General features: G+C 36.9%; 1 protein-coding gene across 4 annotated transcripts in view; it reads left to right on the top strand.

Annotated features, from left to right (window-relative positions):
* Positions 1-395: 395 nt before the first annotated feature.
* Positions 396-14,922, top strand: part of LOC139463976 (V-type proton ATPase 116 kDa subunit a 1-like) — a 33,151-nt gene continuing 18,624 nt past the window's right edge. For 3 of the 4 annotated variants that reach the window (XM_071245450.1, XM_071245449.1, XM_071245447.1), the window contains exons 1-8: positions 396-496; positions 6,961-7,104; positions 8,600-8,678; positions 10,035-10,132; positions 10,342-10,470; positions 12,669-12,775; positions 13,808-13,934; positions 14,470-14,552. In XM_071245450.1, coding sequence (XP_071101551.1) covers positions 6,988-7,104; positions 8,600-8,678; positions 10,035-10,132; positions 10,342-10,470; positions 12,669-12,775; positions 13,808-13,934; positions 14,470-14,552 — 740 coding nt within the window. In that variant the 5' untranslated portion in view covers positions 396-496; positions 6,961-6,987. The remainder of the gene's footprint in view (positions 497-6,960; positions 7,105-8,599; positions 8,679-10,034; positions 10,133-10,341; positions 10,471-12,668; positions 12,776-13,807; positions 13,935-14,469; positions 14,553-14,922) is intronic. The other variant, XM_071245448.1, reaches the window with a different exon arrangement.

Raw genomic sequence — 14,922 nt, 5'->3', positions numbered from 1 at the left:
ATAGCTTCATGGGAAGAAAAAATAAATAATATGTGTATCGTTTCTATTTAATTTATTTTACAGTGATTAATATGTAATATCATCATAAGCATCTCATAGATGTGTTATATGTGAAAATAGACATAATACTTATAACACAGATTTCAATCTTGGCATCAGATTTTCATGTATATGATCGTAATTAATTGACTGCATTGGAACTACTTCTGAAAATAAAGTTCAGGCAATATTGATGATGGGAATTATATTTATTTCTAAGCTGCATACGTATGGTCTAAATTACCATGTAAAGATAATGATCAGCAGATGCTCTAAATGTTTTGAATAGTGTTATTAGTATTTACGAATATAACATACGCGGAAGTTAAATGCTGAATTATCTCCCTTTGGCTGTGATGTCACGTCACATGATTGCCACTAATATATCGTCTTGTAATTAGCTACCGGCTGAGCTCAGTCGTTTAGATTTGTTGGACAACAGTATCTACTTCGAACGGTATGTCATTGTTACTCTACATTCTTTGTTCGCTTTTCTGAGACAGCATAATTTCAAAGATGCAGACGATGCGATTGTTGCTTGTGTGGAGAATGTTCTGATTTGACACATGCAACGTAAGTCTGGAATTCATCAACATAATTGATCGTTACTGATATTAGATCTATGCCGTGTTTGGACCAAGTCCCGTCTTGTTGTACTTTGGTAGGTTGACATTTACAGTGATGGCTACAAAACGTTTTCAGTGTGAACCTAGGACTCCGAAAAAGACAGTTTCGTCCAGGATAGGTGGTATGATTGATCGATTTTCATGCTGGCATTTGTAGGTAAATTATGATAAACACGAATGTGGGCTAAAGATTTCCTCCCGCAACCATTTTTCGGATGTCACATCTGGCCTTGATATTATTTGAGGGATGAGATGATACCCCCCTTTTTTGTAAATATGGATAGACATGTGGCAACTATTTTTAGAATGATTCACTATCATTCTTTTTCATGTGGCAGATGGCCTAAAACAGGTAGGGCATTGGAAATAGTTATCCTTCTGAACAAAATCATGTTTCAAGGAAAACAACTCAATTTTGATTTCATAAGCACTCACCAAGATAATGATGTATGGTGCCATCTATTCTAGTGTAGGCAAGACATTATTTAAATAAATTTCGTCATTGGTCAGGTTTCTTGTGGCAAGCATGGCAAGTGATAATAATATTTCCATTTTCATACTCATGGGATAGTGTTACAATGATAACAATTCAGTCTGATGTGAATATCATAGAGTTACAGCTTCTTTCCTAAATATGAGTAAAGGTCCCCTGTTTATTGGATAGTGTGCTGAGACTAAGCACCCAACTGAACTTTTATTTTTGGTTGGCATACTTGGATTTTGCCAATAAATATACTGTATTAGAAATATTTGGTAGCAAATATTGTTCCCTTTGGTATCATGGCCATGATCAATATCCTCTTTAGGTTGAATGTATGCATATCACAAGCTAATAATACATACAGTTGTGTGCCCTAAGGGTATTTGTGCAGTGTACCAGTCAGTATCATTTAGTGTACATTGTTACCATCTTTGTGACGAAGCGCCTTGTCAGTGATCAGATGAGGAATATAGCTCTTGCCACAGGGCATATTGTCTTCTATCTGTATGTACAGGTTTGAAACATATATGGTCTGTGTCAAACTGTTGTCTTAATTAACCTGTCATTTATTGTAATTTGTATTTAACAGGTGTCAATCAAGAATTGAATGATCATTAGACTAATTAGCTGTCATTGTTTAAAGTAAATGGTGACACTGGACAGCTATGAATCAGAGTTAGTGTGGACTGAACAGCATATAGTAGGTGTAGGAGACCGATTGTGAACACAGCAGTTCCTCATCTTCTCATTGTAAGGAGTGACCCCATCACACTATTCAGCTACTAGAAACAAACAACTACATAGGTAGGTAGTTGAACTAACTGTCTCAGCTTTGTCACAGCTTTCACTCAGAGAAGAAGATAGTAATTCTTTGAGAGGCATTTATAAGTTGGAGTACTAAGTAAGGATAAGATTTATTGATGAACAACTTCTTTATTACAATTAGGAGCGATGTTTTGGTGTAAGTTCTAACATCGTTATGAAACAAGTGAAAATACAATTAGGAGCAGTTCTTTCACTTGTTTCATAAGGGTGTTAGAACCTACACCGAAACGTTGCTCCTAATTGTAATAAAGAAGTTGTTCATCCATAAATCTTATTCTTACTAAGAAGATACTAATCTGAATTTCACCCAGATGTACTTATTCTGCATTTATTTGTATTTATTAATTATTCCATGTGGACATATCTTTGTTATTAATAATTATGGCGTATTCACTTCAACATGTTCAACATGATACAAGGCACTTATATATTTATAATACTGACTTCATCAATTTGTCTGATTCCAGGATGTAAAATGTCTGTTTGGCTAAGAGAACTTAAGCTTAGTAAAGTGAATAATGTTCCCTTTGTTTAAACTAATGATCAAGTGAACATGGTTTCATGAACCATGAACAAGTTTGGTAATAGAAGTGAAAGTGTTTTGACTAATCTGTAGGTATATGTATTGCTTTGTTTGTGGTTTGAGACAGCATGGTGATACATTTTAGTCGGTTAGTGATGTAGCTGTGTCTCATATGACAAGGAAGTACAGCACATGGAATATGATACAAGTTGAAAGACACTGTTGTCATGCTGTGAAGTGGCAAAGCACTGAGGACAATGAACTAAAAATAAGATCAGAGCAAAGAGTTGCCAGTAGGGGTGTGCGATATACTGGTATATTGCAATACAGCGGTCAGCAATACATGTATCGCAATATAACCCTTGTATATTAATATTGCATGATGATACCAGGCGATACTCAGCTCTACTACCCATCTCTCAAACTGAATTATTGAATGAAGAAGTAAAAATATATGTCCTCACTGTCAAAAGAAACACAAATTATAGAAACATAAAGAAGTATGTACGTTAAGAAGAGATTTTTCCAATGTTTACCGGTTAATGACAAAACTAACAATCGGTCAAGAGGTACCCTAGTGTCTTTATTCTTATCACAATAGGCTGGACATGATTTCCAAACTTTACATGCTAATCATGTGTGAGACAAATGGTGCATCTTGAGTCATGGGTCTATGATGTCACATGTGATGTGTTCATGAGCGTCGATTCACACAACATACCAGTATGTTCATTTGTGTCTCTCTAATATCTTTTGAATATGAGTAATTCTTCATATATTAACCAAAATGTATTGTATTCATGTTTCTTTCATCGGTGAGTATATAATTTGGGCCGAAATGCGTATTGCAATATGCAATATGCCAACCGTATTTGCCAGATATAAGTGTTGTGGTTTTACATAGCCAGCAGAGAGCTTGATAAGATTTATTGTCAGTTTGAGTATTGAATCGACGTAGGTCATAAATTCATAGTACTGATCATGATATAATAAAATAGGACGTGCCACCAGGCACCTATGCCATTGGCCCAAGTCCAAATCTAATAAAATGGTATTTCATTTTGATCATGTTGATAAGCGTGGCTGTTATATGCTGATATTGAGATTAAAATCTACTTAGATTGATATTTCAGGGTAATTGACTCAAAAGCATCACACCTCATCATGGTCATATGGGTTGATGGGTTGATCAATTATTGAGATGATCGTTACAGTTTTAGCATTGTATACAATATTATGTGCATTCCAAACTGTTATGGAAGTTAAATTCATAGCATGAACATGCTGGATAATGTTACCATGGCAACCATGCATTACTGTATCATTGAGTGTCTGTGTTCACCCCAATTTGTTTGCCTTGTTCTGAGGAACAATAGGACAATGTGTGATAATTAAGGGCCCTTTTTGTCCCAACAGGATCTGCATGAACCAAAACAATAGCAAAGCATTTTGAAATCATTATAGTAGTGAATTTTTTATTCTTACTTGTATTTCTATTAATAAAAATTAAACATGTTCATTTCATCTCTGGGAAACACTTAATGTGAAAGTAAAAATGTTTTATTATTAAAAATTGTTTGAATATTTGACCTGGGCTGATTTTTTTAGATGTAGATAAAGACAGTACAAATAGATTGTAAACGATTCACCTTGTGTCATGGTAATTTCAGTATGCTTTCAAGGTTAATTCCTACCTTTGTCACCACTGCTGTATAGGTCATAGCATGCAAACCATGCTTGTATGCTGCATATTGTCCTGTTGTATGGACAACATAGACCAAGAAAGACAAGTTATTTTGATAGCTTAACACTCAATTAGGAGGAAGATGAAATCTTCCTAAAGTTTACATTCATACTTCAGAAAGAATTTCAATGTTCGCTTTTGATTTCCTCATGTGTTATGATCACTGAAATGAAAGTGTCAGTGCTGGGAATATGTCATGTTCTGAATTCTAAATCAGTAAATCAATTGTTGATGCAGTGTGATCAATTAAGAATAGTTCCTATTTAGGTAAAAATAAAGATGAAATATGTACAGTCAGAAAATATAGCAAACAGAAAAATGGGGTAAAATACATACTTTTGTCAAAATTGGTTCTTTTTGAAAAGTCTTCATTTTCCTAAACATTTGCTAAAGCCACGGGGAGATTAATACTTCATTCAATGCAAACTGTAAAGCGAAGCCTCTATATGTTTATTGGTCCTGTTATCATTGAAATGCAAGTCACCTCTGCCAAGCCACAGCATTAGTTATTACCTACATGACATGGCAAAATGTTATTCCAGTTTGGGAATATTTGCTGACAATTGCTTCAGACTTGGGGCTGAATATTAGCCCATGAATAAGTCTAGATAAATCCCTGTATAAAGGTTCATCTTCATTTCCCCAGCAACAAAAAGTTATTTTTTTTGCAGTTGCAGAGTTAAAGGCGTGCTCCTTAATTTTGTAATTAGCTCGGCCTGCCAGGATTGGAGGGCCACACTCAGGCAGCATAACAGTATCATCTTCAATATTATGTCCTTTAGTGTCTCATTAGAATATTATTCTGTTTCATTTAATCATGTTAATGTTATAAGCTGTTACCATATGGTATTCACATACTGTATTCGACGTAATAAGCGCCCTGCTCTAATAAGCGCCCACGGCGATATTTGCTAATATATTGGCTAGTGAACAATCCAAATTAGCACCCCTACCGATCGATCAATGTACACAAGACTTATTTGTTCGTGTATAATACGCACTCGTGTGTTATATGCACCCTTAATTATGGGCAATTAAATTCTGGAAAATATATCTGTCGTGTATAATACGCACATACTTTTCTTTTGTATCCTTTCAGGCTGTCGGCATAAACTATGAAATTTACAATCTTTCAACTCTGTTGTTTTTTTCTCACCAAAATTATATTCTAATAAGAGCCCCCTATTTCTAATTTTGAGAGCTTATTACGTCGAATACGGTATGTTAACATAATGAATTGCAAGAGTGAGAGACTGCATATGTGGCATGTGTCTTTTCAAGCGTGACAGAATGATCAGAATTAATCTAACTTTTAGGTACACACATAGATTTTGTCATTTGACATCCTAATTGAATGCTATATTTTGCCTTTTTAATGTCACCTTGTAAATCCATTGTCATGTCCCTGGATTGCCTTGTCCATACTTGATTGCATACAGGCCACATTTGTATTGCATGAGCATGATGAGTATTGTTGCGTTAGGCAATATACAAACACTTACTTTTTTATGCCAATTGTGTGAGTGGCGGGTGCTACCACTAGAGCAGGACATGCTTACCGATTTTGCAAACACCTGGTGTCATCACCGATTTTCAAATAATTTTCGCCACAATATTGCCTTTTATGCCTTACCAAATCTGTTTCGTCAAACAACTGAGACTATTCTCTGGCTTTGACTTTTTATGTTTTGAGAATTCATTGCCTTAACAGTTTTTGCAATTAATATTATAGGAAAGTGAAATGTCCTTGTCCTTGAAAATTATTTAAGAGGTCCCTACATTCAAATACAAGAGAAGCAAAGCACAAGAACCCCAGGATCCACCCAATTCCAACACTGCGCAACCGTGATTATTTCAGGGCATTGGGGTTGCCCAGTGGTTATTCTGTTTGCTCATCATGCCGAAGAACCACTTCAGGTTCAATTCCCCACATTTGTACAATGTGTGAAGCCCATTTCTGGTATTGCTGGAATATTGCTAAAAGTGGAGTAAAACCATACTCAGCCACTGATAATTATAACACTGAAAGTGTTCAAAGCCCATCACTTTCACTCTGATGTTTTTCTGTCTGAACTCTCACTGAACTATAGATCTGTCTGAAATTTCACTCATCAACTATATTTCCATCTGAACTAACCAGATCAACGTTGTTGAAATGTATGTTCCTGAGTAATGTACATGACTCAGGCTGTCTGTATAGAATGTTAAGTTACATTTACAGCTGGTAGTATGTGGACATGTTTGACAAGTGTAAATAGCATGATGTGATATATGCTGTAAATCATATGATATATTGAGCTATATGTTTGCAGAAATGGGTTGATTCTGTGTGTAGGAGCACATGTTGTCTATAGATATTTATTTACATGGTGAGGTCAAGTGTGGCACTGGACACAAGTTACCAGGGTACAGCCAGGGTCCTTCATACACAGTACATGATCACGGGACATCCCAGGAATTACATATTTGGCATTGATACATGGGAAAGAACATATTTTCTCAAAGATTCCACATTTGTTAAGATTTCTTAATCTTATTCTGCAATATTCTCTTTCATTATTTTAACGTTTGTTTCACCTTCTAGTTACTTGCATCAACAGGTAGGTATGCTACAAAAATTTCTGTGGGCCATGTTTATCCTCTGGATGAAACTTGTTTTTGTTTATTCAGTACTGAATCAGTTATTTAGCTATATGACTTAATGGAACACTTTGTATTTCAGATTTGAAGTCACCTGACCGCAATCACAATGGGTTCGCTACTGCGGAGCGAGGAGATGACGCTGTGTCAGCTGTTTCTACAGTCGGAGGCAGCTTACGCATGTGTGTCGGAACTGGGAGAGTTGGGTCTTGTACAGTTCAGAGATGTAAGTAGCTGTGTCTACCCTAGCAGGGTTGGACCGGATGTAGGATACTGTGTCCTATACGTATTCAAATTGAGAATGGACACAACTAATTTTGAACCCCATAATGTGTCACTGAGAATATGCTTGACTTGATAGATACACCCAGGTTAATCCATGTCTAGATAATCTGTCAGCATCAGTCATTATGGCAAAACCGCATTATCAATGGTTCATACTGGAAAAGGGAGGTCACTCTAATTTCAAACGGGAGCAATGTCTGTTGTTTTCGTATTTGCGAGGAATGGCGTCAGTCACACCGTACGTTGTCGCTGGTCCAACTAGTATATGGCCATCTTATCCCTAAGGTAAAACATATTCTTAATTAAATGTTTGAATGCATTACATATTTAACTTTCCATCCGTACATCTTCTTAGATTGGTTTAGTGCTGATAACCATTTTCTAAAATGTAGGCCCACATTGTTCCCGTCATATATGGTGATCGAAACAAGTGGGCCCACATTTATATATCGCCTAGCTTCGTTATGTTGTTTAATTAGTGCTGATAATCAGTTCCTAAATGTGGGCAGACGCTCTTCTGTCATATTGATTGCAACAGGAGGGACCACATTTATTAATCACGAAATTCAACTTAATTATTGATAACCATTTTCTAAAATGTGGGCCCACATTGTTCTCGTCACATATGGGGATCGAAACAAGTGGGCCCTCATTTGTATATTGCCTAGTTTGTAGACGTTCTTCGTCCACATTTGTAAATCGCTGGGCTTCATTGGGTTGACTAAGTCATTTAGTAGGCTCACATTTGTCATTGCTTTGCATGGGTATGTAGCAATACATATTATTCCTATTTTGTAATATTGATGGGAAATATCTTTGTAAATTATTTAGTGTGACGTTAATTCCACGAAAGGCACTCAAAGTCTTTTAAGTTTTAATAACGTCATCATAGCTGACCAAACTCATTCCATAATAGTTTTGCAAAAATAGTTACAAAGCAAGAAACTTGCTACCTCAAATTAATTTACAGAGGCAATACCACTCATTCTACTTTTTCAATCTAATCATAAGTGTTGGTGGCAATATAAGCCTGAAAATATGTCTACACTTGAATTGAACTCGGACATGATACAAGCCTATTACCTCAAACTTTTCCCAGAACCTGTTCCATAAAAGGAATAAGTCATGCATATTAATGACCCCACGACCTAGTTTTGTGATGTTCGTAGAAGTGAGTTCTGCTGTAGTGTCTTCGCATTTCTACATTCTATTCCAGTTATAAGTCATAATACTTATTTTAAATAGACAAAATAGCAGTTCGTAATGTGGGTTTGTTTACATAGTACATATTCTCAGGTGCGTTTAGTTTCGATTGTGGACCCACCTCGAACTTTCGATTAGACAAACGGGGTTAGCTCCCTTCTCAAACGGTTTTGCTGTCATTATGACAAGCAGTTGTCATGTATTGTTATTCCCGGGACTATTCTTATTTTCAGCTGAATCCAGATGTTAATGCTTTCCAAAGAAAGTTTGTAAACGAAATCAGAAGATGTGAAGAAATGGAGAGGAAACTACGTAAGTGGTCAATGTTGTCAGTGGGTTCAGTCTCACACATCTACCTACCTGGGAATTCTGGGGCAGAAATAGGTCCTCAGTGCTGTTGTTAGAGTCAGCTTAGGAGGTGCCACATGGTTACCATGGCAACTTTACGTTACCTGGTTCATTGTGTGACACCGTTCCACTGATGGCATGGATTGTTGCTCATGCTGTCAGTCACTGGTTTTTCTCAGACGATTAAAACATGGCTGGGATTGTCAATGGAAAACTGTTAACTGAGGTTAGGAAACATTCAATGATTACTCATTTGTTTTTTTTAATATTTATTCTTTGATTTGAGAACCTGTCTTCAATGTGTTGTAAGTTGTAGAAACAGAGCTTCTGTAATGAGAATATGAAGACAGATACATGTATCAAGTGTATCAGGATACCGGAGACACAACCAGGATAAGATTAGGTTTTGTTCCAATTCTCACAAATTGGGAACGTATTATTTGATCCCCTACATGCTACAGTGTGTAATGCCCATTCTTGATGACCCCATCTTCCCTAGGCAAGGGAGTTAACTGACTGTAAAAGTCCAGTTTCCACCCTTGCCGAACTTGACTGGAATTATGGAGTTGTATTTTAGGATGGAGTAACGAGTCTATGCATAGTCCAATCAAATTCGCGTAATGATATCGAGATCTGGTTCGTAAACTTCCATGCTGATTTCGGTCGATTGCAGGATTCGCAAAACATGTGGTACCGCCAACTCGGCGTCAACAGATATTTTCCAAATCTTTTCATGTTTTTAATCAAGGTGCTCGTGTGATTTGATGCTCTTTGCGAAGTAAGACCTATTTTATCACAATATAGATTTTGATAGTCAATCAGATCGTCTTGATTGGGCTCGGCCATTTTGTTTAAAGCAATTGCAAGTGATATGAGAGGTGGAATCTGTCTGGTCAATAGGTGGGACATAGAAGAGACATAATTCGTAATAATTCGTAATAACCACTGGTGGCTCTACGATCGAGCCAAGACATTCCAGCCTAGTTCGGCAAGGGTGGAAACTGGACATTCACAGTCTGTTAACACCCTTGCCTCGGGTAGATGTGATGTCCCCTGCAGTGAGGGAAGTTGGTTGGAGTAGTGCTGACACTGAGAGGACATTAGATTGTTCATAGTTATGTCCCCCAAGACTCACCTTTAAATATAACAAATTTAGGAAATATGCACACATCATTTCTGTCGCTAGTAGGGGAAGGAAGTGACCAGGAACCTGTTAACGTGTATTATTGTCAAATAGACATTATCCCAAGTTTACTATGGATCCCTATTACAGTCTGGCATCAAAGTTAAAGATTATTATACAAACATGTCTTGTTTTAGGTTTCTTGGAGAAGGAGATCAAGAAAGATGGGATTCCGATGTTGGACACGGGAGACAACCCAGATGCTCCAGCCCCCAGAGAGATGATAGACCTTGAGGTGAGAGTTACCTCCCTTACAAAGTGCAGTGCATCGTCCATACATATTTGGCCCCTGGGTTTGATCAATGGCTGCTGTGAAATAACCCTAAGATATTAAATTGAGATGGAAATGTGTTGAGTCTTATCTTGACTATTGTAATCTATATTCTTTACACAAAATACCAAATGTATGTATTTTGCAACTATCATTAAGAAATATTTGTCCAGGCCACGTTTGAGAAGCTGGAGAACGAGATGAAGGAAGTGAATGCCAACTCGGAAGCTCTGAAGAGGAATTTCCTGGAGCTGACCGAACTGAAACACATCCTCCGTAAAACACAGACGTTCTTCGAGGAGGTGAGTTGTCAGGGAAACAAGGTGCTGCCAGTCAACACACTCTGTTGCTCAGACAGAAATGCTTTGTAAATGAGTTTTTGCAATGATTGTTAACAGTTATATGAATATTTCTATGTATGGAACAACTAGCAATCCTAAAAAGTGTAAACCATATTGTGTTACATGTGACATTACAAATCTGTAGAATACAGTAAGGAGATATTTGAAAGTTTTTTAGTACATTTTCACATGTTAATTGCTAATATGATTATCATCTTTTCATTGATGTGTGTTCTATGATTACTATGGGCAATGGGGATGTAGAGGGATGGGTTTTTTATTTGATTTGAATGAGTTCCTTTCTTGCATGGCTGTTGTTAACCTTGACATTGTGATTTGACACACCTGTCTGTTCCCATCCTTACTTGGGATAATGATCTTATATCTTGCTAGCCAATCTAAGAGCAGCCAGAGTCTGTTTGAAATGTAAAATGTTCCTCATAATATCTCGGGATTCAACCAGTGAATGTGTCATCACATCCTTCTGAATCATAATGTCTGTCAAGAGCTCCTTTCAGAAATTTGTGTTTACCATTTTTGGCTTTGTTTCAAAATCAGAATTTTCTGCAGACCTGTTTTGGCTGCTATGGAAACTGCTGTAATATGTGGTAGCACCTAACACTGTTACATGTCTAACTCAAGAAGGTTTCCTTGGCCGTGCTCCAACTCTTTACCCATGGTGTTTCGTGGAATAACACTGTGTTCACGCCATGTTTTTATTTTTACCTCCAAAAATGCAAAAGAATATTAATTTTGATACTTATGATTAAATATGTCAGTGATAATAATTTCACACTCTGTTTATTTATTCATTAAAGCAAAAAAATGTAAACAACAATGTTAGATCACTGACATCATTCAACTCAATCATGTAGCATAAGCCCCGCCCACTCTATTTTTAGACAACCAGAAAACAGTAGTCCATTAGTGGGCATGGCTTATAATTTGGGGGCTTATTGAAACAAAGAAACAAATTGTGTTTTTAGCCAATCAAATTCCAGAGATTCACTTGCAATTAATTCATGTATGAATATGTAGTGTATGTATCTGGTTTTAATGCATGTTTGGCCATTTGAGTTTACATTTTTTGTTGAGGCATTGCAGTGTTTATGTGTGTGGAGTTGACTCTTGATTCATAGTTGTTACTGCATGAGTTTATACTTAGTTCACTTTATTATGTTAGTACGTTTAGTCATATGTGTTGTATAAGTAATAGTAGAATAGGTACATGTGTATACAGAGATAAGAAACCCCTGAGCACGGATCCTATCCTAGCATGGATACATACATAAGTTGTTCTGATCATTTAGACCCTTTAATATTGTGTTTTAGCATACATTGAGAAAAGTCAGAGTTTTACTCCATGATCGTTATGACTCATCCTAGTGAACAAAACAAAGAAATGGGTCTCAAGCTATAATGTTCACACAGTTTGGCCCCCAACTCACTTCTTATGTATACAAATTCTTCAGAAATAGAACTTGCTTATGAACCCTCTCCATTAATAATTCCCTCACTAATGCAATTTAGTAGGATACAGATTTCAAATGGTAAAGATTTATCATATTTATGTCAGTTTCTTTCTTCATACTGGATTGGTCACAATTATCAATATCCTGATAAGTGAGCAGATATTTTATCAGAATTCACAATGTGTTTTCAGCCATAGTATAAACACAGAAAGAGTAAAAGTTGGACTGGCATCAGCAGCCGACTGTGCTTGTATTAAGTTTTATTGCAAATTTCAAAAGGACTTTTTAATTTTCCTTGAATTTGAGCAAATGCAACTCAGATAGAACTTATTGAACCAACGGAATAGTACAAAGGAGGCAGATGTAAATTGTAATGAAGGATTGATGTCTTTTCTTCAAACAGCTAATGCATTATTGCAGGTATTTGATCTTGTAAACCTTGCCAGTACTTGCATTCTTTTCAGCAAAGTTTTCTGTGGAATCAGGTAATCAGTATATCAGTAATGTTACAATTTTGGAAGATACTTACTTGTAAAAATTATTAATAATAATCATCAAAATCAATGAAAGCAAATTCCACAGAAATCTTTCTTTTTGCCAGCTGCCTGTTGTTTGTGCCTGTGTGTTGTGTTGTGCTACAGTAGCAGGGAGGGGTCATTATATTGTTTTGTACTCATCTTGTACTAGGCTGAATCTCATCACCATCAGGCAATGCATGATCCTTACTTGGCGGAAGAAAACATGGGTCTGCTTGGCGAGGAGGCGCATCGCGCTGGACAGGCACTCCGACTTGGGTGAGACGGGGGAGATGACGCTCTTTATGTATTTTATTTGTTAATCATAAGCTATTCAGACTTCAGGAATTTCATTTTGACTTCCCTTTTATCTTTGCATATATCAGTTCAGCTATTGACGTGCAGTGTAGATGTGTCTTTGATTTACCTTGAGGACATTGTAGATAAAAAACGTTTATTGTATTGAAAAATAAATGGTCAATTATACGAATGTTACATTTTCAGTCTCTCACAGTTACCAGTATGACTTCCATCATGGTAATTGTTTGAAGGGATATATCAGTCAGCACAACACTGTATACTTTACTTGGGGTCATTTATAAGTGACATATGTCTATGTTGATCAGCTGCTTGAGGACCCACAATCATTTGAAGTGATGTGATAGGCCATTTGATAATCTCCCTACTTTAAGGTGTTCATAATTTTTAGGGGGCATGGGTGGCCCAGTCGTCTAAGGTGCAGCAAGTCGCTGTGTAGAGTTTGGTACCTTGGGCATGCCAGAAACCTATGATCATGGGTTCGAATCCTGGTCGCTCTCTCACATGTTTCTAGGTTTGTCAGCGCCATACCTGTGCTCGTAGGTTTCCTCAAAGTGGTTAATGTCTTAGACCTGCATCACTTTGGGGTTTCCTCCTACATTGAAACTGACATGCTGTGATATTAGTGGAATAGTTGTGCAAAGCAGTGTTAAACTCACTCATTATCAGTTACATTATGTGTCTTTTCATAATAATGCTCTTAAATCGTTTTGTCACTAGATCATATTTCAGATTATTGAAATTAATTAATTACCATATATTGTGTTCAACAAACAGGACCAACTTAAATTTGTTTCCTGCGGCTGATGGCTCCCTAAGCCAGCTTTTAAGGGAACATTTTTAGAGGACCAAATTTCATCAAGTAATGTTGGCCAGTGAATTTTCAAATTCTAAATCCAAGCCTGTTCTATGACAACAAAGTATTCTCTAAGAAAGATTCCATATGTTTCAAAGTCTGCACTCCACACTGACATTACAACTGAACGTTTGCAGCTTTGTTGCTGGCGTGATTCTGCGAGAGAGAATTCCTGCATTTGAGAGGATGCTGTGGCGAGCATGCCGCGGTAACGTCTTCCTGCGACAGGCGGAGATAGAAGCCCCTCTCGAGGACCCTGTCACAGTATGTACCTGGCTGTTACTATCAAACCGATGTATGGACATTTTCAATTACTAATACTTCATCAGCATTAGTTAGGCACACCTCGGGCTAGAATTGGATGCTTTGATTGATGCTCATGATGTCAATCACTGGATTCTTTGGACTCGACTCAATATTTTACAGGCTGCCATCATATAGCTGGAATATTGCTGAGTGTCACATTAGACAACAAACAAACAAACAAACAATCGAATAAAGTGAGGCAGATATTACTAATTGATGAGTAGTTATGTTTAAGGATTAATTCAAAATCATAGAAGGCTACACCAGACTTCATTGCTATTAAAAATGGTACAAAATGTGTTTATAATATTGCATATTGCAGGATCAGCCCTGTTCGCATAGTTTTTTAAGTTAAAATTTTCTAGACATGCACAGTTCTATAGAAGAGGTTTTTAGTGTTTCTGTGCAAATTTGGCAGTTTAAGACAGCATGGGATTGCTCTGATTTATCATCCTGGTACATGTAAAATAACCTGTTCTCATTGCATCTCCAGGGGGACCAGGTGTACAAGTCTGTCTTCATCATCTTTTTCCAAGGAGACCAACTCAAGAGTCGTGTGAAGAAGATCTGTGAAGGGTAGGACCCTTTTTTCAGACCTTTGGTTGGCATTATGAAAACTTAAGCATCAGTGCCGAAAATGCATGTATCATGGTGTATAAAAAGAAAATTAAATTATTTTTACATGGATAATATGCTGGCGAAATAAGAAAAGATTTTTTTAAGTTATGTCAAAAGTCAAATGGATTTATGTATTGTATGTGTTCAAATTAGTCAACAGTCATGGTGGAAAGGAAAAAGGGCTGTTCACAAAAATGTTTACTCCACCTTTAAGAAATTTGGTCTTAGTGGATCCATAATACCATGGGCCATGCAGAGGTCAAGCAGAGATGGTCATGGTTACATTACTGACCTCTGAGAGGCCCTGTCCTATTCTGTTTCACAGCAG

This window comes from Haliotis cracherodii, unplaced genomic scaffold (genome assembly GCF_022045235.1).
Source record: "Haliotis cracherodii isolate W230 unplaced genomic scaffold, xgHalCrac1.p SCAF_16, whole genome shotgun sequence".
Classification (NCBI taxonomy): domain Eukaryota; kingdom Metazoa; phylum Mollusca; class Gastropoda; order Lepetellida; family Haliotidae; genus Haliotis; species Haliotis cracherodii.
Note: the sequence above shows the minus strand (reverse complement) of the source record. Positions and strands in the feature narration are given on the sequence as shown.